Genomic DNA, 22,842 nt, shown 5'->3' on the forward strand with positions numbered 1-22,842 from the left:
GGCTGAAAAATTCCTCCTTCTGTGATTTACAAAGTGTACTGAAGTCTGATCTCTGCTTCAGTGCCAAAAATTACCTACTCAAATGACAAATGTTCTGCTGAGGGCAAGAAAAGCCAGTTGTTGGATTATTAAAATAACTGTTTCAACTAAAGGAAGCAATTAGGAGTTAAATTCGAAGCTCACTTATGGCCTCAGCCTAGGATGTTTTTCTTCCCTCCTTACACAGTATTTTCTCTGTCTTCCCATATGTAGTCATCTGAAATCTTGATATGAGTGGGTCTCATCTCTCATACCCCCACTTCCTTCTTGGCTCCCTATTTGCCAAATGTAAATATGGGTGAATGAAATCCAAGTTTTCCTAAGTTTCAGGCTACAAAAAAAAGTGCTACTGTGCCTGACCACCATAATGGTGGGAAACCAACACAGCTGCAAAACAGGTCTTCCTCTTCAAAGTCTTGTAAGACTTTCCCTGCTGGGTGGGGATTTTCTGCCTTTCAGTTCTCAGGTGGTGGGTTAAACTAAATTAGAAATGGAAAAAAACCCAAAAACTAACAAAAATTTGCCTGTGAAACACAAGGTATTTTTGAACAACAAAAAAAAATAATGTTCAGGTCTCATTATGGCACTTTTTCTGAGGACTCTGCTCTATTTTGGAGTGCTCTTAGCAAGTTAATGTTGACTGCTTATATTTTTAATGTTTCAATGAGTTTCTTGTAGAATGCAGAGCCAAGTGTCTGAACACATAATTATATCTGCTCAAAGGAATTTAGGAGCATATATTAAGATGCTACAGTTGTAAATGTTGGCAGGATCATGATCCCCATGCCTGACTGTGTAAAGCAGCATCAGTTGCACGTTCACAAGCCAGAGCAGTTACTTGTCATGAACCAGACATTCAGTTTTGGTACAGACCTTAACAACCTACTGGTCTCATTTCCATTCACCACACACAAACCAGCCCAGACTAACAGCAAAATTAATCACAGTGGAGTGGAAAATTGTTGAAAGACTCGCTGAAAGATTACAAATGCTTTCCAGTCCCATTCTGCACCTCTACTGGCCCTGTTCCCTCCCTCTCCTGTGGTACTCTTCTGCCTGGCAAGCTGGTGACTTTCTGCCTAGAGAGCTACCACTGATTTCTCTCTATCCATTTCTTCTACCAATTGCTGCTGCCCCAGTTTCACTTCTCATTCCTTCCTTCTCTCAATCTCTGCAAATTTCCTCTAAATCTAGCTCCCACAATGTTATTGCCAATGCTTTAAGTGCTTGTGCCCAATGCAAGTTCAGGGAGAGGCACAAGGGCTTCACCCCCAGCTCCAACCACTGCAGTGCTCATCTCACACAATGTGGTTCTGCTGCAATCTCCCCTGTCACTACAAACAAACCAGGGCAGTAGCCACCTCTGGACTGACAAACCAGACTGTTTTGGACCTCTCCAGTAATATTTTCTCCTAGTTCTTAATGATTTTATTGTTAAATTCTAAAATTAAAGAAATTAATGAGCTGCTGTATTCTAGATTTTTCAGCATGTGTGAGTCAATTTTTGTACATTGGTCCTGTAAAAAAAGCCTTGCATGTGATTTATATTTAATTTTCATTGTTCAGAAATTAGGGAAATGGCCATAAAAGCCACCTTAATGCCCCTCAAAATACTGAGCCTCCTTACAAATAGTTATCATAGCTGGAGGAAGGGAAGTAACAAGGAAAGGCCAGTGAAGGGAGAATCAGACCATCTGTCTCCCTTGGTAAGAGATGTTTTCTTATTCTGGAAGCAATCTATAAAGCAAAATGTCCCGCAAATAACTCTTTTGTTGATTTTCTTTTATTCTTGTAGGTCAGCTGGGTTTAGGGCCAGAAAATATGCAAATACCATTCAGCCTAGGGTTTTTTACCATCAGAACAAACTACTTGTTTGGCCAAGTCCTCTTTGAAGTGTGGATACTTCCTGCGTTGGTTTTGTCTTTTTATGCTGCTGTGAATTAGACTGGGCTGTGCAAAGGTGTGGGATCTGCACTGTGGCTCTGTAAGATTCTCTTTGAATGATGGAGAACACTCATAAAATTCAGGTGGAATTTTCCTGGGTGCAGAAATGGCATTGGAAGGAGATGGAACAAGGCAATTGCTGTAATCTCCTTGCAGTTAACAGGCCAAAATGTAGCTGTCAGAACCAGTGTAAATAGCAGGGCATTTTGGCACAGGAATTGTCCAATTTCATATCACAGATTCTTCACCTCTATAGACCAAAGGGTTTTCTACCCTGCAATGCCATGGAGCCAGGGCATAAGTGAATATCCCTGCAGGACAACCCAAGGCTGTACTAGTTCCCATGAGCACTTAATGAAGGCAATTGCTGCTGAGGTTTTATCACCCTCTCTGCTTATTTCTCATACTTCCCTTTCTTCTGAGGCAACCTATGCTAGCTCAAGCCTCCCTGCAGGTGGTGAATTCACTCAAGGCCTCTGAAACCTTACCCTTGCTCAGACAACAGAAAGGAAATAATCAGCAAAGACTGCAAAGCAACTGTGAAAAACAGTTTTGAAACTGAATTCCCCCGAGGAGACAGAAAAAGAACCGTGTGGGTTGTGAGCAGCCATCTTCTGACTCAAAATGATGAAAGTTCTCTCAACAACTGTTAGCAATTCATGCAATAATCTCACTGTAATAGGGCAGCAAATGGTTAAGTTAGTAAGTGGATCACTGTCCATCACTCTTGTTCATCTCACATGCATAAATTAAGGACTTGATACCAAAAACCCATGGCTACAAGGTTTTATCTTGTATCTCATAAATACAAGGTTTTGTCATCACTACAAGATGATAAAAACTGTGTAGAGGATAGCAACATGAGTTGCAGTGAAATTCAGCTTACAGAGGACTAACTGATGCTCAGTGTCCCAGTTTTAGCTTGTACTCACTTTACAGGAAACCTCTGAAGATTACAGTTTCTGCTACAGGTGTTGCTGCACCTGGAAAGAGCCACTTCCCTGGCATTTCACATGCTCTGAGGCAGGCAGCTGAGTCTGTGTTGCAAACTTAGCCAGGGAATCTTTCATCAAGGTAGTCATTGTTGGCAATTTAATGAATGTCCCATTGCTTGTGTTTGCATGAATCTGTCAGATGGTCAGCTGGTACCACTGTAAAAGCCATCACATTGAATGAACCGACTATCTGGGGACTGCAAGTTTGTTGTTCAGCCTCACACCACTGCCTGGGGCATCCCAGCAGCTGTTCCCCAAGCAAACACTCTGAACCCCCCAAGCTCTCCTCCTGGGTATCACAGCGATGTGAGTGGAGACCTGAGAATTGCAGTACCAAGCCAATGTATCAGTGTATTTCCAGCATTTCCCACTGTTCCTTGTTTATAGCCTGCAAAAAGACAATATCCTGTAAAAGCCCTTTATGCAGTGCTGCCCTCTGTAAGTGCTTTATGCTCTAAAACCTCCTGTGGTGGTGGGGTTAAATGTGAGTGAGCAGGGTACAGGTAGCAGTGACAGATTAGAGAGGAGATCTTTGTAGAAACATCTGAGGAAGGATCTTGAAGTGAGACGATCACAGAATAATTTGGGTTGGAAGAGGACCTTGAAGATCATCTCATTCCAACCCTTCTGTCATGGTCAGGCACAACTTTCGCTGGACCAGGTTGCTCAGAGTCCAGTCCAGCCTTGCATTGAACATTTCCAGGGATGGGACAGTCACAGCTTCTTTGACAACTTGTCCCAGTATCTTACCACCCTCACTGTAAAGAGTTTCTCCTTTACATCTAATCTAAACCTACTGTGTGTCAGTTTGAACCCATTCCCCTTGCCCAGTAACTCCAGGCTCTTGTTAAGAGTCTTCCTCCATCTTTCTTGTCAGCTCCCTGCCAGTACTGGAAAGCCACAGTTAGGTCACCCAAAAGCCTTCTCCTCTCCAGGCTGAACAATCCCAGTTCTGTCAGCCTTTCCACAGCAGAGGTGCTCCATCCCCCTGGATCATCTTGGTGGTCTCCTCTGGGCTCGCTCCAAGGTTGATGTGTGTGCCCTGGTGCCAAGAAGGCCAATGGCCCCTGGCCTGGATCAGGAATGCTGTGGCCAGCAGGCCCAGGGAGGTCATCCTTCCCCTGTACTCAGCACTGGTGAGGGCACACCTCGAGTGCTGTGTCCAGTTCTGGCCCCTCCATTTGGGACACTTGAGCACATCCAGAGGAGGCAACAAGGCTGGAGAGGGGCTGGGAACACAAACCCTGGGAGGAACGACTGAGGGAGCTGGGGGTGCTCAGCCTGGAGAAAAGGAGACTCAGGGGGGACATTACCACCCTCTACAGCTCCCTGAAAGGTGGCTGTGGCCAGCTGGGGTTGGGCTCTTTCTCAGGCAGCACTGACAGAACCAGAGGACACAGTCTCAAGCTGTGCCAAGGGAAATACGGGTTGGATATTAGGAAAAAGTTTTTTACAGAAAGTGTGATTAAAGTTTTGGGATGGTCTGCCCAGGGAGGTGGTGGAGTCACCATCCCTGGATGACTTAAAGAAAAGACTGGACGTGGCACTCAGTGCCATGGTTTAGCTGAGTTGTTAGGGCTGGGTTGGACTTGATCTTGAAGGTCTCTTCCAACCCAGTGATTCTGTGAATTCTGTGAATTCTGTGATGTCCTTCCTCTGCTGGAAGCCCCTGAGCTGCACTCAGCACTGCAGGTGGGTCTCAGCATTGCAGAGCAGAGGGGCTGAATCCCCTCCCTCTCCTGCTGCCCACAGTGCTGCTGATGCAGCCCAGGCTGGTGTGATGTCAGACACTGTATGAGTCTGAGCTTCTGAGACTGGGTAGAAAAAACCAGCATCCCCCAACTGTTCACACTGCATGAAAAATCTGCATTTCTCAGATGAGTCAGAGGCTGAGAGATGCAAACAACTGACTACTAGGAAAATTTACCAGACATTTATGTAAGCAACAGAAACCAGCCCCAAACCCAAGAAAATTATGAAAACCCTCATGTCACTTTCAAGTCATTTGCAAAGACTAAGCTGTAACCCATTAAGATGCCACTTCCTCTTCAGAAGTCACAGATGTTGCCTCCTTATTTAGGTAATGCCCACAGCCCTTTAATTTCTGTCAAGCTACTGGGCCTTCCCCTACCAAAGGATGAAAACACTGCTCATTGCCAGCTAATGGGGACAGCTTTTGCATTTTGTAACTGCATAAGGAACAGTATCAGCAGAGAAAATACTGGTAGGGCAAGCTGGCAAAGAGCTGCCTTACATGCCAAGTAGGTATTTACTCCTGCTGAGGAAAGTGTCTGTGGGAAAAGTTGCCCAGGACTTTGCATACCTTGTAAATGTCACACATGCTACAAAGGGAACCTCTCACTTTGTTTTCTTTTTCTCCACCCAACTCAAGAATGCTCTCATTTTTAAAAAGCGAATAAAAACAATTTCTTGCTAATACAACTACCAAAATTTCTCCTCTTCCATCCATACCTGAAAAATTATTTTATAATGTTGTTGACTCACCCATTTTCATCTTAAACTTTCTTGTGGCTGACTTCTAGCTCGATGAGACTCTCGGTCTCATGAGTAAAGTTTCTAAGAAGGAAAGTCCCTACCCAAGTCCCTACCCCTCAGTTATTTTGCTCCCAACAGGCACCATCAACATGTTCAGCAATGACCTTCCTCAGAGATTTCATCTCTGTCCTCATCCTGAGACAGCTGCTGGGCACAAATTCCATTCTAGGACTGCTGGGTTTGGAGTGCCTGATATTATTTCTTTGTGTTCCTAGGACTTCATGCATCCATCCATTTCAGTTTTCTCTCCACAGTCAAGCTGAATGGCTTTGAGACTGTAGCTGGGATTTTCTTTCAATGTTTGAATAACATCCAGCATAGCTGGGCATTGCTCCAAACTTAGTGCTTCTGCATGATACAGTAATAATACTGTGAGAATAACAATACTACTACTGCTGCTACTGCTGTTCTGGAGAACCAGAAACACACATTCCAGTGGCTACAGTTTAAGTAATGCTTAAGATCGATTTCCAAGCTAGGCTTACTTGTCTAATCTGTTTTCCTAAAGAAATGAGACAGGAGCTGAGGGAACAAATGGGTTACTGAAAAAGGGAGGGATAGAGACCAGGTTTTATAAATTCAGATGCATGTCAGGGTTTGCTCTTTGAGTTGGAGTGTGGAAAATAAGAAGCAAACTGGAAGCTCATTTTTTTCTTCAGTTTCTGTTTCATCTGTTGGTATTTTCCTTTCCCCTTTTACACAGCCTCTCTGCTTTGCTTGTCTCAGTTTCAAGTTTGCTTATAAAGGAGAAAGTACTTAGGAGATTGTACAGCCCCTTGACCCGCTGCAGTGGGTAAATGAAGGAGGTTGGCAATATGTAGCACCAACTTTATATTTAATTCACTGACATCTCTTCAGTATCAATATATACCATTATTCTTGTGATCCAACACATGAATGTCAGTCCTGTGTCTCTTCTCAAGGGAAGGCATTTTAAATAGTTGCAATGCTGATATTAAAAGCATGTCACATTTGTACTTAAGCATGAGGACAACAATTTACTTTGACTGGGCCCAACAGGTAATGCCAAACCAGCCCAAGTCAGAGATGGGTGGGTGACTGTCCCAGCCTGCTCACAGTTGTGCCCTGACTCTGCAATTCCCAGTGGGGAAAGATGAGGAGCATGTCTGGGGTATCTGCCAGCCAGCAAAGACAGGCAGTTGGCAGCCTAGTGTTTCCTGGAGGCTGTGATAGTTTCAAAGAAAATAAGGGTTTCGAGAGGAATGGCACAACCATAACTGCCCCTGGCTGTTGTGTAACAAATTTCTGTTATGTGCCATAACTATGACTTCTAGGCCTGCAGGCAGGACATTTCCTCCTTGGCTCACCCCCAGCAGCCACCCCAGCCCTGTGCCCTCCTGCTGCAGCTGTCCCTGGAACCAGCAGCAGCAGAACTGCCTGTTCAGAGAGGTCTGGGCTTGCTTCATGTGCAGCAACCCTTGGAGAGCAAACAGAAAAGCATGCATTTTCCAGGTGCTATTCAAACGAAGCCTAAACCTTGCACAGACACACACACACACGCCCCCAAAGGCAGCTGTGTAAGTTGCTTATGATAGCAAAGCAATGCACAAAGAGATGAGCTTGGAAGATCTCAGCTCTGATCCCTAAGCCTCAGCTGATCCAGATACAAACTTTAAATTAAATCTTCTCAATTCTTCCCTTTCTAAAACCAGCTTTTGCAAAATTTTTCCCTACAAAAAAGTAATTTCAACTACTACTCAGAGAACCTGTAATGAGAACCATGAAATAGGGAACTATAATTTGCTCACATCACCAGACCACCCAGTTACTACTTTGCTTACTGCTTAAGATTAATTTAGCATTTAACTCAGGCATGAACACTTTACAGCTATTACAGCATTCATCTGTGAGGTTCTTACATAGTCATGAATATATTTCAGACTAACAAATGACCTCACTTGAAACCCTGCAGTAGATTCTTGTAAGATTTGGCCAGACCACTTCCAACAGCTGCTGTAGAAGCCCACACGGGGGGAAAGAAAGTCCCCAGAGTTATTGACAGGGGTTGGATAAAGTCATGACTGCTTGGAGCAGAGTGCTGTGAGCACCAGTAAAGGCAGTCACAAACTTGCTGTTACCTCACCCTCTCAATTCTGCTGGCTAATATCTAAGTGCTGAATTGTATTATCTCTGTTTGGATATTTGTATGAACACTGTTGGAGTCCTTGTATTGACACCTAGACATTAGTGAAGTGGAAATAAGCAACAAGAGATGAAATTTTAAATTAAAAAAAAATTGTCTCTTTTTGACTCAAAATTGTTTGAAATATGGATAAATAAAAAGGGATGAACACATTTAGAAATACATATATATGTGTGTGTATGAAAGTTCCATAGAAAGATCATACTACTTTTTTGTCAAATAAGGACTTCATTTTATTCATCCCCTTCCCCAAGCCTCTAATTTTACCCTGCTGGTTGTGAATAAACACAGATATAACAGATGCCTCAACAATTGCAGTAAACACCACAAAATCATAGAGCAGATAATATTTGATTTCTTCCTAAGGTGATTACACATGTGTGGATGTTTTGCAATTAGGATGATAAGGCTTCATACTCTAGGAGGTGCTGTTCAGAAATTGTTTTAATTACGTCCAATGTAGGCCTATGAGGAGGAGAACCTGCTGACTAGAAAACAGTTTGAATGTGTTGCAGCTGAGCCAGTTAAGCCCATCTCACCACCTTCCCCTCTGCATGGGGGATTTTGATGGCTTTGATTCTGAACTCTGTCATCTCTATGCTGTGAAGCCTCATAAGCATAGATTACAAACTCTGTTAGTAATTTAAATAGGGGTAAAACTGTAAAACTGTACCTATAGTAAAACTGTAAATTTTCAAAATGTTAGTGTCATTAAAAATCTTGCCTTTCCATCTCTTTTGCTTCAAGTACTTCAAGCTCTTTGCTTCAAGCTCTGTGACCCCAGTAGCTTCTTTGCATGAGGGTAAGTGCAAACAAACAATAATGACCAGGGAGGTGTTTCTGTGACACTTACTCCCCTTTTCAAGTCATTTTAGATTAGACATTGGATGGTAGTTTCAGGGGTGTTTGCAGCTGTCATTCTAGCACAACCCTGTTTCTTTTTAGAAAACTTTTATGTAACAAATACAGCTGCTGCCACATATGCTTCCTGTGTCTGAAAACAGATGCTTGGTGGAACATGGGAGCTAAAACCTCCAGTTACTCAATGGTGATTTAGATTAATCAAAATAGAAAAATGACCCTCAGTGGGCATGTGGTGCTTGGCTGCAGCTTTCTCTGAGGAGGGGGAAGAGAAAAACCATTCCATACACGACCAGTGCCCACAGAGCCCTCACCTGGCAGAGACCCAGCAGGCAGAGCAGCTCACAGGCAGCACAATATAAATGTGACTGCATGGCTTTGGAGCCACAGTGCAGCTGGGTTTATTGCTGCATTTACAGATATCACCTCTGAGCTGATACTCCCTGAGAGACAAACTGGTGCTGGCTTTGAGCTGGGAAGGTCCTGCAGCAAACAGAACTTCCTGACTCAGGATATTCTGATGGGGGTGTAGACTGGCTCTGTGTTTCTATCAACACCATGACTGTGCTAAAAAAATCTGTCTCCAAACTAAATGGGAACAAAACGCCCTGGTCAGACTGCAGAGACAGGAAGGCACATCCCAATAACCAGGTAAGAATTGCTCATTACAGGAACTGCTTTCTGTATTAGAGCAAAGCCTGTCTGTCTCTATATGGCATGCAGACTACCAGGAGCTAACAGTTTCTTTTATGGTGTATTTAAAATATCAGTGTGCTGACATTCACATCCAGCTCTACAGGGCTTAGCTGCAAGATGGGATTTCAGTGGCTTCTGTGAGTGCTTTAGATTGCGTGAATCTGAGTGAACACAGCAGACTTTGTACTGGTGGCACAGATCAAGTGTAATGGGATCACAGCCATCACAAAGGTAAGGAGTGACTGGCAGACACCCAGCAGGCAATAAGGAGAGTAACAAATCTGCTCCCTTACTTCCACTTTCACACTTCTCTGTTTACATCAACAAAACCTGCGTGGGAAGAACAGCAGGTGTCTTTCATCATGAAATCATACATGGGAACACACAGCACCCTCTACATGGGCTGTGCCTTAATACAAACCCTTCTGTCCATTGTTAACCATAACTCAAACCCCTGATTGCCACAACAAAGAAAATAGGTATTGCTAGAAAATACCAGTGAAATGTTCTGGGCTTTCATAGCCTGCAATTCCTAGATTTATCCTTGAAATGAACTACTTGGAAAAGCAGATAATAATGCTCAGCATTTGTTAGGAGAGTTAAAAATAGCTCTGTGTACCCACAGAGGATGGGGAAAAGAAAGATGGAAAAAAAATTTACTAGGACATTATGAAGAATGAAAATATTTTTTCCAGAGTTTCATAATAATCTTTCTGTAGTAAAAAAGCTTTAACTTGTACCATCAAGATTCGCAACAGGGGAAAGCTGGCAGAAATAGAGCTGTAAGAAATTTAGCCAAGCCTGGAACAGGATTTCTAGATTTTATCTCTAAAATGCATCTTCAGCATATTTCCCAAGTTCTCACTATTGTAGACAAGTGAAGGGAAGTAAGAGGAATATTATTTCTGTTACTTTTTATATTGATCAAGAACACAAAGCAAAAATACAACTAAGGCAAAACTTTATTTTTTTTGGTAGAAAGAAAAATTAAACAGTCATATAATTAAGCAGTATTTCCTAGGGTTCTTCTGCAGGAGAACCTTCACCAAGCCTCATTAAACTGATAGTCTTACTCAGTGCACCTGGTTTTCAAGTAAAACAAAAATATCAAATGCGATTACAAGTAGCTATGTGGAATATTTCTTCTGATCATTGCACCTCAATACCCATGACAGGAGCACAACAGCCACCACTGGTTTTACTCACCCACTTTTTTAACCATACTGATCACACCTAGTTGCTGCCTCACATTTTTTTCACATTGCACAATCCCAAATATGAATCAAAGTAATGTATTTTTGTCAGTTCCAAAGTTTGGCTTCTTGGATGCTGGAACCTAATTCAGAAATCACTATCCTAACCCAAATAATGCTTAATTATTAATCCACATTTGAAGGTCAGTACAACAAACACACATTTTCACACAACAATTGCCTTTGGCAAATGCAGTATTACAGTATACATTTTACTTGCACTTCAGTAAAAGCAGAATTTTATGTCTGCAAAGCAAGACATTTTGAACATTATTGTAAACTACACTTACACAGGGCTCCTTCTGTAGTGTCACACTAGCTACATGTACACACAATTTAAGCAGCAAAATATTCTTTAGCTTGCTCTTTGCACAGGACTCTTATTTCATACCTTAATAGTGAGTTATCTGAAAAACAACCCAAACCAAACAAAACTGCATAACAGTGCTTTAATATTAATTTCTTAAAATTCAAAACAGCCCTACAGTACTGTTAGGCTGTTACCAGTCTCTTTCAAAGATCTACAGTATAAACAAACAATTCTATCCTTAAGCAGCATCTGAGAAAACAACTTAATGCAGCTGCCACTTAGTGGCAGCAATCATTTAGGCATTTTTGGTATTGATACATCTCTTTATCATATAATTTGTGCATTTATCAACAAAAAATGTAGGCCCCAATCCAGCAAATACTTGCAAGTGTGCAAATGCTTTTCTTCCACGAGGAATATTTCAAGTTAAGACTCATTAGATGAGCAGAGTTAAGAACTTGCATAAATCTTTAAAGGAGGGGAATTCTTAGTGCTGAAAACAACTGTTTTATTTCACAGGACTAAGATCCAATTCTAGACTTAGAGAACATAGGAGAAGTCTTATAAAGAACAGATATGTTACTTTGATAAATACTCTCAAAGCTAACAAGAGCCTCTAGAAATGTGTGTGCCTTCCCACTGATCCCTTTAATCCTACCTGGAGTATGGGTGCAGTCATATTGCCCTGGCTCCTGGCTACTGCATGAGGAATCAATAAAGTGCTTGTCACAAATTCTGTAATCATGGAATAAAATCAATTGAAGTACCTTCAGAATGTTTTCAGATTTATAAATGATTAATTAAAGGCTGGTGTCAGATCTCCAGCACGTTTCCCTGAATTGCTAACAAATATTATGCTCTTCATTTGAAGACAAATTAGAATTCTGCTAGGACTGGGTATATTTCACCTCTGTCCCAGCAAAGTCCTCCTCTGCCTCCAGGGGGAAAGCTTACCTGGATTTAGTGTCCATGTAAACGTTCATGCTTGACCAAAAAGTGATGCTCATGCAATTTCACAAGCACCTGCACTCCAAGGGAGAGTTTGCTTTCTTTAACCAAGCATGGAGGACCAGTATTGTTAACAATATATCCACTCTGAATTGTGTTCATAATTTGTTCTCAAAGGCACCATAATCCTGAGAGGTCTTGCTTGCCTTTTGACATTTCCTTTGATGTGTTTTGTTCCTCTGGAATAAAATATCTTTGATATTAGCTTTGACATAAATTCTACTGATCTTTGTGGCAACTTCTCATTAACATACTTCTAAATATTTAAATTATTAAAATTTTCTCTTCAAATAGATATTATATTTATATATATTAAATTTCTTTGCTAGCTTTCAGATAACTAATCTATGAGAACTGGCTTAAGACTGTATGCTCTCTGTAAAGAACTTCTGTATGCTGCTCATACAGAAACGAATAATAGTTTGAAATATTTAAATATGGGTTAGGATGATTTATTTTTTTAAAGGCTTCGGTGTTGCTTCTATTTCTCTTGCAGTCAGCTACAGGATAATAGCAACAGCAAACACATTGACAATGCAGTTCATGGTTCGGTTTTCCCATCTCACTGTGCAGGTTCCTGGAATAGATTATTACAAAATTAAAATAGAATTCCATTGTCTTTACTACAGTCACTTTATTGAAGTGTAAATTATGACAGATTAGTATGAATATTTAAGTTGTAATTTAAGGGAAATAGTAGTATGTCAGCTTGACTATAAAAAACTAAAATCCTCACAACATTTTTATTAACTTAAACATTGTTTGCTACCTAATATGAGACTTGTAAGCTTAAGACAGTTAACAGAAAAACACCATTCCAGTATCTTTCTTTAAAAACTGGACTTGCAAAAATCCTTGCAATTCCTATACTGAAACTGGCATGACAATCAGACAAGAAATCAGAAAAGGGACTGGATCAAATATATTCCAGTGTATTTACTTTATGCTGTTCTTCCTCATCTGTTGTATCAATGCCTTATAAGCAAAAGAAATATGAAGATTAAACTTTATATTATGATTTCTTTTTAAGCTTGGTTGACTTTTTGAGGCTCTCTCTGTTTTTTAAACTCAAACCTTGGCACAGTCTTCTAAACAGACCTTTCTGTATCTGTGACAGACAACAAATTATTTTAATATGTTTCCCTGTGCTATTCCCAACCTGTGAAAAAATCTATTTAGAACTAATTTTGAAGCAACACAATGCATCCAAAGCCTTGCTGACATTTACACATCTGAAACACATACTCTAAGTCAAATTATTTCTATTTTTCACTAAGTTGTTTACTCCTCTAAAGTAGCTGTCCCCTCACAGCAGGCAGATATGTTTAGGGCTACCCACGTGTATTTACAGTGAGCAACATTTTCTGCTTCTTCAGCTGAGAATTAAATGTTTTGACTCGTTTCAGAATAAAAGGTTTTTCTGTTCCTGCTCCTCATAATTTACAAAGCAACTGCTTTCAATGCCTGCACTGACTGATGACATTTTTGCTGAGATTGTAAACAAGCACCTCATTCTCAAAATTACTGCTTCCACAGCCATTCCCAAAAATGTCCAACCCAACTACTACAACTGAGCAAGAAGTAACATTTCTCTTGTTACAAATTTTCTATTTGGATGGGGATACTTACCATCAGTTGTGGTATCCCAGAAGCATGAGCTTGCTGTGTGAAGACCAGCTCCACTCCTCTGCATCACTGCACAGGTAACTGCAAGATACAGCCATAAAACCAGAGAATTAAAGCAGAAGAGGTGAACCATTCAGCATTTACAAACTCGAGCCTGTATTACATTTCCAAAGGGCTGGCATGTGGCATTCAGCTAAGACAAAACCTTTTTTGACAACCCCTTTGGCCCCAGTATTTTCCTCAAGAACTTGTTACTCATTTGATGATTATTTTTACTCACATGAAGACAACGGCTTCAACAAAACACTGGCAAATAGGATTATGGTTTTTATCCTTAAACTACTTAAATATGGCTTGTGCCCCTCAGAATGGGATTGTAGGTGCTGTCCTCACAGGTACAGCAGAAGTCACACTTGATGAGAGTTGTTTCCCAAAAATACTTGTTGACTCCTCTCTGAAACCAGACTCCAGTAATGAGCAGCTTTTCTAGACTGACCTGCAATGGTCATAAAACCACTGACAACCTGAGTCCAAGACTTTCAAAACAGAACAGAGTGCAAACACTTGCTATTACATCAACACTCCACAAAAGGACCAAAATGTGTTAAACTTTATTATTTACCTTTTTTCTTCCACATGTATACACATAAATATAATGGGATATGACTTTGCACACAGGACTAAAGTCTTCCAGATGTCTCTTTTTAAAGGAGGCTTAATCTCATTGAAAATTTTATTAAAGATAGCAATTTTTTCCTGAACTGATACTAAAATGATGATATAATTGTCTTGGGTTGCTTAACTATCAGGAAAGACCATATAACTTGTAATCTTTTGTTAAGTGTTGCCAGCGTGATCAGCCCAGGTAAAACTGCCACAGCTTTACCACAGGTATTATTAAAAATCTCCATATCAAAAGAGTTTGGGTGCCTGCTCTGTTTTGTTTATAGCATTCCCCTGAACCTTTCAGCAATTATTTATTGCAACTGCTTGTGCTACAAGTACAGCTGCTTGTACTTACCAATGTACTTATAAGTTTTCCCAAGTTTCACCAGATGGGTCAGTGACTGTTCTACTATAGCAGCAGTCCATTGGTTGACTTTGTTGTGATTATAATCTGCCTTGCCTAAAACATTTTCTATGCACTAGAACAGAAGGGGGGAAAATAGTTATAGTAAACACACTTCAAAATGAGGAATTATAAAATGTTTTGCATAATCTGAGGGATGTTTTTCTGGCAATTAGGTTACTTTGAATCAATCAAGCTTATTAGGATCAGCTGCGGAACGGGCGTAAAATGACCCTTTTTGGAAATTCATTTTTAGTACATATTTAACACAATATTACAGGTATAAAAGTGACTAAATATTTCTTGCAGGAAAGGCCTTAGCCATATGCTTTGGATACCAAGTGAATGGATCTATTTGCCAGTGAAGATCCTAACACATCCCACTATTCTTAATGACTGCCAGCTCCAGTTTGGTTTTCAGAAGCTGCTGGGGATGGCACTATCCAAATCAATAATATTAGCTTGGGCTGGCAAGCCATCCAGGGCATGTAACGAAAATTCCAAAATCTTCACAGAGACAAAGTGACAATGAAATTCACATGCCTGCTTAAAAGATGGGGAAGAAACTCAAGGGTCATATCTTGCAGCATAAGAAACATCTGAACTGTTGGAAAATTTAATGTTCTCCCACAGCTACAGATTGGGCAACATTTGCTTAAACTTAAAATGATTGAAGAAAAATCCTTTTCTCAAATGATAACTCTTAAATTGGATTGTCTGCTCCTGAGAAATTCAGTATTATCTGCTGATTGATACTTCCTAAAGGTGAGGAATTCACTTAAGAAACACACACCTGGAAAAGGTAAGGGAAGTAAAACTGTGTTCTCCTGTGATTCAGTAAGATGTATCCCATGCATTTATCCCTCACTAACAGGCTGTGTAAGAGACCTGTGTCCCAGATTTTGAAAAGCCCAGTTAATTCTGACCGCACACTGTACAAAGCTGGCCAGAGGAGCCAGTGGAAACAAAAAGTCACAAAACACAACAGAAGGCAGAAGAGGGACAAGACCCCTCATGGATTTTGGTCCTTCCAGAGATGTAGCCAGTGCTGGAGCTCCTTGGCCCTGGTTAAGCTTCCAATCAGAAGCACTTGGCTTTACTCCCAGTGTCTGGAGACCTTGTCACACCGTATTGGCTTTACAAGGCAGGGACAGTTACATAAAGGGCTGAACTGTTGTTTATCTAACATCCAAGAGCTTGCTGCTGTGTACTAGAGGAGCTTCAAAAAGCACAGGTGGGAAAGGACCTGCAGAGTCCCTCTAGAAACCTCTGTCTCAAAACACTATTTCCTTGCAAAACCTGAGAGCATCTGCGAGCCACAGGCTTCTCATTAATCACTGTCTAGTTCCTAGGTGTTTAATTTAGACTATCAGACTCCTCACTTTCATCCTGCTCTTTCTCTGCAAAAAAATGTACTTTAAAAGCTAGAAGAAGGAGCTCATAGAGTGCAACCTCCCACACATGCCAAGGCTAACTTCCAAGTCTGATGACATTGTTCAAGGCCTTGTCCAGTCAAGTTTTAAAAATCTCTAAGGATGGAGACTCCACAAGCTGTCCCTGCAACCTCTAACCCCTCCAGTAATTAGCTTCTCTCTAGCTGGATAAAGGGGAAAAAACAAATTGGAGTGAATTTCCCTTGCAGCTTGTGACTGTCACCCTGACTCTTTCCACTGTAATGCAGATCTGGCTCCCCTCTCATCTACCTTCTCCTCTTTAGGTAGTTGAAGACAGCAATTAAATGAAGCTTAAAGCAGGTCCAAATTAAACTCTGTCTTTATATAAATACTAATTCTGTATAATTTTATATTTATCTGGGGTGGTCAATGAAAATAACTGCTTTGACTACTGTGCAAGGTATGGTAAAGCATTTCTTTGAAACACAGCTGTTAGCTAAAACCTACCTCCTTAACTATGTTGTGGGCCTCATCAGCATTGAAGATCATCTGCAATAGAAAAGAATTATTATTATTGTTATTTCTGCCAGAAAAGTAAACAAATTATAATTTCACTCTACAGCACACATAATGATTAGGCCTTGTGTCTGGTTATTTGCATTGTAGTCTGTTAGTATAATTTTAAAATCTTACTTTTTTTCCTCAGCTCCATACATTTGTTATTTAGCATTGCTTTTCTAGTGATGTTTGAGTGGGGCCAAAAAATTCAGACCACAGTGAACTCTGAAACAGGTTCACTTTATGTTTTCTGTAAAGATTAAATTCTATGCTTGTCACAGGACTATTCTCCAGGAAAAATTAAATGATAATTTTTTTTCCTCTGGGTTTTAATCAGTGTTTTTATTGGAGTCACAAACTTGCTAACCCACAGGTTACATCTTGCTTCCCAAGGGTAACACATGGTTTTTCAAACCTAATATTTGAAATACTGGTTTGCAAACCTAAGATTTGAAACACTGGTTTGCACAGTCATTACCTCACCCAAGCACCTTTCTCAAGCACAGAAGAATCTTGCAGGTTTTAATGCCTCCTATTTTCTATTCCTTCCTGCTCACGGGCACTTGGCTTGGCTCACAAAGGAACCATGGCACGTTCCCTTGCGCCGCCCGGCTCTTCCCAGCCATGAACTTCAAACACTCGGGCAGGGGCAGAAACCTCAGGGGCACCAATGTTTAAGTTGCTTGGAGTTCTGGTTGATTTTTAAATAGAAACTGGTGGCCAGAGCTCTGAAGCGGCGTCCGGCGGGGGGCCATCGGCTCCTTCGCTCCAATGGCAGGACCAGCCCGCGGCCCTGCCCGGGCCCGGCACTTCCTGGGGTTTTCCCATGGAAATGGGTTTTTTTCCCATGGAAATGTTTTGGTTGTTTGTTTTTTTTTTCCTAGGAAAAATGGCCGCGGTCTGACAGCCCCAGCGGCAGCGCCCCGAGGCTCCTTCCCGGAGGGAACATCCAGCCCCGGCCCCGGCCCCGGCCCCGGCCCCGGCCCGCTGCGGGCGGCGCCGCTCGGCCCCGGCCCCTCAGGGGCGGAGGGCCCCGGGCACGGCCCCGGGCACAGAGGCGGCGGCCCTACCTCATCGTTGTGGGGGTGAAACTCCTCCATGGCCCCGGCGCGGGCGGCAGCGGCTCCGGCAGCGGCGAGTCCTGCGCGGCTCCGCCCCCGCCGGGCCGGGCTGGGCTGGGCTGGGCCGGGCGGGGCTCCCGGAGCCGCCCTGCCCAGCCGGGAGGGGAAAGAGGGGAAAGGTCCCCAGAGCGAGGACAGGGATGTGATGGAGCCAGCCCAGAGGCGGCTGCCAGGGTCATCAGACGGTTGGAGGAGAAGATGAGAGAGTTGGGATTGCTCAGCCTGGCTTGGGGTGACCCAGCTGCGGCCTCCCAGTGCCTGAAGGGAGCCCCGAGGAAAGAATATTTACAGAGCATGTGGTGACAAGGAGGAAAGATTTCCAACTGAGAGCGTAGGTTTAGATTAGATATTGGGAAAAAAATCTTCCCTGTTCGGCTGGTGAGGCACTGGCACAGGCTGCCCAGAGAAGCTGTGGCTGCCCCATCCCTGGCAGGGTTCAGGGCCAGGCTGGATGGGGCTCCCAACAACCCGGTGAGTGGAAGGTGTCCCTGCCCATGGAGGGGGCTGGAACAAGACGGTGTTTGATGTCCCCTCCAACCCAAACCATTTGATGGTTCTGTGCCTCTCTGAGCGAGTGCTCCTGCCCGGGTTCGACAAGCCGGGCAGCCGCTCCTCCACAGGCACTGCCACTGCCCGCGGTGTGAGCATAGTCCCTGCTAGGAGCAGGGAATGTTCCTCTGCTCTGCCGCTGCCAAGTCCTTGGCTGGGCATACAAAGCTCCCCCTGGAGAGACTCCCCGAGAGGAGCTGTCACACCCCTCTGCCTTCCTGTGCTCCCCTTTTTCCTCTGCTTGGAATGAATTAGTGTCAATTATCTGGCACAAAGTTGCCATTAGTTACCAATAATGTTGCCACCAAAGTTATAAAAAAGGCTAATTTTAGTTCTGGCTCCTTAAATTCTATTTTATTATAGAGAATTGATCTTGAGTTTTATTTCACTTAATACACACGCACACACACATATATATATATATATATGTATATATATATATATAATATCTTTGCTGTCTCTGAAGTTGCCTGGGAAACAGGAAAGGCACCTCATAACAAAACTGCAGAATTTTCAAAGGGCGGGGATTTTGTTGTTGTTTCAGTGTGGTTTTTTTTTTTTTTTTAATTACTATTATTTTTACTGGGGGAGTTCTAGGAATCTTGTGTAGTTTTCTCTCCTGTGATTTCTCCTGCATTTTCTCCAGATTTCTCTTGTACTCCAAAACCAAATTAAACATGACAGAGAAGACCACGGCTTCTAGTTTCAGCATCAGTGGTATATGTTTGGACATATAGATACCTGCTTTACAAAAATGTTTCTTGTACATTCATTGGAAAAATTGTATTTTAAAAAACTGAAAGTCCAGAGGGAAGTAAAACAAAGTGGTTTTTATTGCCCTGCTCTTAACATAGCTTTCATGTTTAGTATTTGCTAATGGCCATGGAAGGAGAAAATTGAAGGTGAAGACTAAACCTCTTCAAAAGAAGATTTCTGTGAGCAAGTGCAGAGGGATCTCATCATAGGAAAACATGAAAGAAAATCTCCTGCAGTATAAAGGTTTCTCTTTTTTTTCTGTGACCTCTGCAGTATTTTTGTGAGCCAAGCTAGGGATGAAATTGCATGCTGGTTTTTAGTGAAATAAAAGCTAGTGGAAGCATTTGTTGTATATGCATTGGCATCCTGTAGACAAAGCGAACACTGCTTAAATAACTTATCCTTGCATCCTGTGGATTTTTTTATCTTTTGTGTCCTTCAGAGATCTCATATCTTTACATCTGTATCTTTGGATGCAGTATAGTATCAAACAAAAATAATTTCTAGCCTGTTTTTCTGTTCTGTTTAGAAATATTCAAACAAATAGATTTGAAAAAAATATTAGCAATAATTATGTCACTGAATCACATGGGAAATAAAAAAGGGTTCCTGAATGACTGATGGATGTGTGTGTGAGTGTGTATGGGAGTAGGTTTGTAAGTTATAATGCAAAAAACATTACTTATCCTTCCTCTCCAGCTACCCTTTGTAGATAGGAGGATAGCAGGAGGTCCAAAGAAATGCTCAGTCCATCCAGAAAGCCACTAGGAAAAATAACAAAATGACAAAACAATATTGACCCAGGAAGTGTTTACAAATAAACACTCAGCATCACCCATGAGCATCCAACACAGAGGTGTCAAAGGTATATGTCAAATAATCTGATTTTGTCCTTTGGTAGGACAGCTGGTTTAAAGGATGAAGAGGAAATGCAGAATAGGTGTGTTATTTTGTGGTGAATTTGTCTTTTTATGCTCTCCCACATAAGTATGTGTAATCTGGGGAAAAACTAACCATTCATTCCTAATAAAGCTTTACAAAAGTAGGAGGAATAAGTGAAAGAAGATGGGAGGGTTTTTGGTCTGAGGGCTAATTAGTATTAGTCACAATAACTTGAATAATGGAATAAAAAGTGTGCTTATAAAAGCTTGTTATTGACAGCATTTGGAAAGAAGTTGCAAGCATGCTGAAGGACAGGATCAAAACTGAAAGTACTGAATAGGCTGGAGAAAACAACAAGAGATTTCATAAAAACCAGGACATCAAATGCACAACTACAAAATGGGGCCTAATTGTCTAGGCAGCAGTGCTGCAGAGAAAAATATGTAATTACAACAAATGGGAACCCAAGTATGATGTTATAAATAACTATATAAATAACTAAATGAATTGAAAGATACCATGAAGGGCACAGAAAGCAGTCATTTTGTTCTGCTTGGTGTTTATCAGGCATTGAATGTAACTCTCAGCCCAGTGTGATGGTGAGGCAGACAGAAGAGTAATTCCTCCTGAAGGCAGCACCAAAAGGAAGCTTAGAGAATGTGACTTGTGGAGGAACTGCATTTATTTTATCACCCTTGCCCAGACTTCTTTATAGATGTCTCTGACTGCATAGTGATTTACTGGAAAAGGTGATTAAGGAGCCAATGTGTGATGAAAGGTAGGATGAGAAATAATGCCTTTAATTAGAACTCAGGGAGATTTATGTTAAATATTAAGAAAAAAAGTCAAAGGATAAGAATAAAAAAGCACTGGAGCAGACCTGCTTTTGAAATCAACTCCTCTGGATCAATAACATATTGCTAACATCTGCCAAGCATCTAGGTGGCCTTTAGAGAGGAGGAGGTATTAAATAATGCTTGAGCTAATTTTAGACACAGATTTATTCAACTTTCGCAACTATTGAGGGGTTATTTTCCCTTCTCTCCTAATAAATTCACCATTTAAAAATCTAAATTCAATCACCTAAATTACCGTTATTTTTCCTTTTCATTTTTTTCCTGAGAATGACTAATGCTTAGTGATTTCACAAGAGATATACAAAATTTTAACAAGGAGCCAGCACACTTCAGGAGGAGTTACCTGATAATATTGCTTAATTCTTTTTTATACTTCTGTAAATTACAAATTGGAAAATGTAAATGGGTTGGCAGTATAATAAGTTCTGAGAACTGTGAGAGGAAATGTGAAAAGGTCTGAAAGTGGTGGCTCAGAAATACAAATGTGAAAGAACTGTAGGCTTTCATCTTTCAAATGCAGATCAGGAACTTTTAACAAGAAAGAGAACAAACAGGGAGGTTGAAATTACTTGTTGATTAAAAAGCAAATGTTTGAAGAGGATTTGGTGCTCTGGAGAGGTGGCAGTCTGTGCAGGCTGTGCAGATCCTACGCTGCCTGAGCACAGCCAGGAAAAAATGTGAATATTAAAGCAGCTAAAATCGTCTGCCTCCTGTCTCCATTTATCCTTTACTTTGTAGCAAACATTTAAACCTCCACGTTAAACTGTGGAATACAAAAGCAGTAGAATTCTGTTTAATTTTTCTGACTTAGTTCCTCAGCTACACATGGCTGGAGGCTGGAGGAAGAATCACAGTGTGCTGCTCTTGTTCTTGCTCTCTTCCTACACACTCCCTGCTCATACCACAGGGATTGGAAGAGGGGATCAGATGGACTTTTGGGATAATCTATATGGCACCTCTTTTGCTGGCCAGCTCAGGGATGCTTGACCCCAGCAGAAGTTTTGATTATTTGCTTTTCGGAGTTTTAGGTTTGTTTATCTTTCAGAGAGTTGTTTTAATGTTAGTGCAGTGACTTGCTAGGAGTTCTTTGAAGAGCTGATAGGCCACTAAACAATTGTTAAAAAAATTCTTGGTTCTAACACAGCAGGTCAAAAGCACTATTGCTACACAACATGACAACTCAAACAGAAACCACTGAGCTGGAGGTGGAGAAGAGCACAGCCACCTTCACTTCCTAAGCTTTGAAGCTTGCTTTAGTAGGAAGTGGCTGGAGCAGTGTCTTGTCCTTTTGTCCAGAAAACTGTACAAACATATTGGGATGTACAATATGTTCAAACACTTGGGGTAAAAACTAACAGACATTTTAAATTTCTATTTCATGGGAAATGCTGACATTTCAGATCTTAGAGTTTCAGCAGAAATTTGAATGAAATGCCATTTGTGGGAACTGCTCACCTGCTCACTGAAGGCAAAATGTTTCATGACAGGACAAAACAAGCCATGATAAGAAGAACTTACACTTTTTCACACTGCATGCACACACTGGAGCGAGAGCCACCTGGCAGCAACATGAAAATATGGCAATGAAGAGGAAAGATGTTTCATGAAGGTAGGACAGGGCACTAACAAGATGTAGAAAGAAATTGTCGAAAGGACTGATTGCTCTTGTACATGGCAGGGGTTAACTAGTGCAATGAACTATCTCAGGAGAAGCTGTCATTTGTCCTTAAGGATGTTTTCAGGATTTTTATGTTCACATAAACTTCTAGCAGCTTGAAAACTAAAGCTGGGGAGGAAAAAAAAAAAAAAAAAAAAAGGAGAAAAGGATATTAAGAAGAGCTGTCCTGGGAATCAGGTATTCATTATTTACCTTGGCACAAAACAGAAGAAAAGTTAGTGATGTATCTAGCTATATCTTTGCAGTTATTAAATATAAGTATTAGTCTTAAAGAAATAAGTAAAGGGTCTTAGTCTTGTTGCTAACACTAGTGGTGGTCCTTGAGAACCGTTTTCTCCATTGCTTTTAGGAAATAGGCAAACTTGCTTACAGAGAGAACAGGTTTATGGCTTAACACAGGGATATGATTTCCCACTTTGTTCCCTTCTGTGCTGCCACAGAGGTCCCAACCCATGGCACAAACCTCCTGTACTGGGTGTGCATGGGAATGTGCAGGCACTGGCTGGGGGGCTGCAGTGGTGGGCTC

General features: G+C 41.5%; 1 protein-coding gene across 1 annotated transcript; it reads right to left on the bottom strand.

The window, feature by feature from the left end:
- Positions 1 to 10,199: 10,199 nt before the first annotated feature.
- Positions 10,200 to 17,698, bottom strand: DYNLT3 (dynein light chain Tctex-type 3). The gene is made up of 5 exons (XM_021552960.3): positions 17,544 to 17,698; positions 16,423 to 16,464; positions 14,474 to 14,597; positions 13,456 to 13,533; positions 10,200 to 12,403 (listed from the first exon to the last, which is right to left on the bottom strand). Exons 1-5 carry the CDS (start codon positions 17,571 to 17,573, stop codon positions 12,327 to 12,329), a joined length of 351 nt encoding a protein of 116 aa, XP_021408635.1. The 5' UTR covers positions 17,574 to 17,698; the 3' UTR covers positions 10,200 to 12,326.
- Between the last annotated feature and the right edge of the window lie 5,144 nt (positions 17,699 to 22,842).

Source organism: Lonchura striata, chromosome 1 (genome assembly GCF_050655825.1).
Source record: "Lonchura striata isolate lonStrDom1 chromosome 1, ASM5065582v1, whole genome shotgun sequence".
Lineage (NCBI taxonomy): Eukaryota > Metazoa > Chordata > Aves > Passeriformes > Estrildidae > Lonchura > Lonchura striata.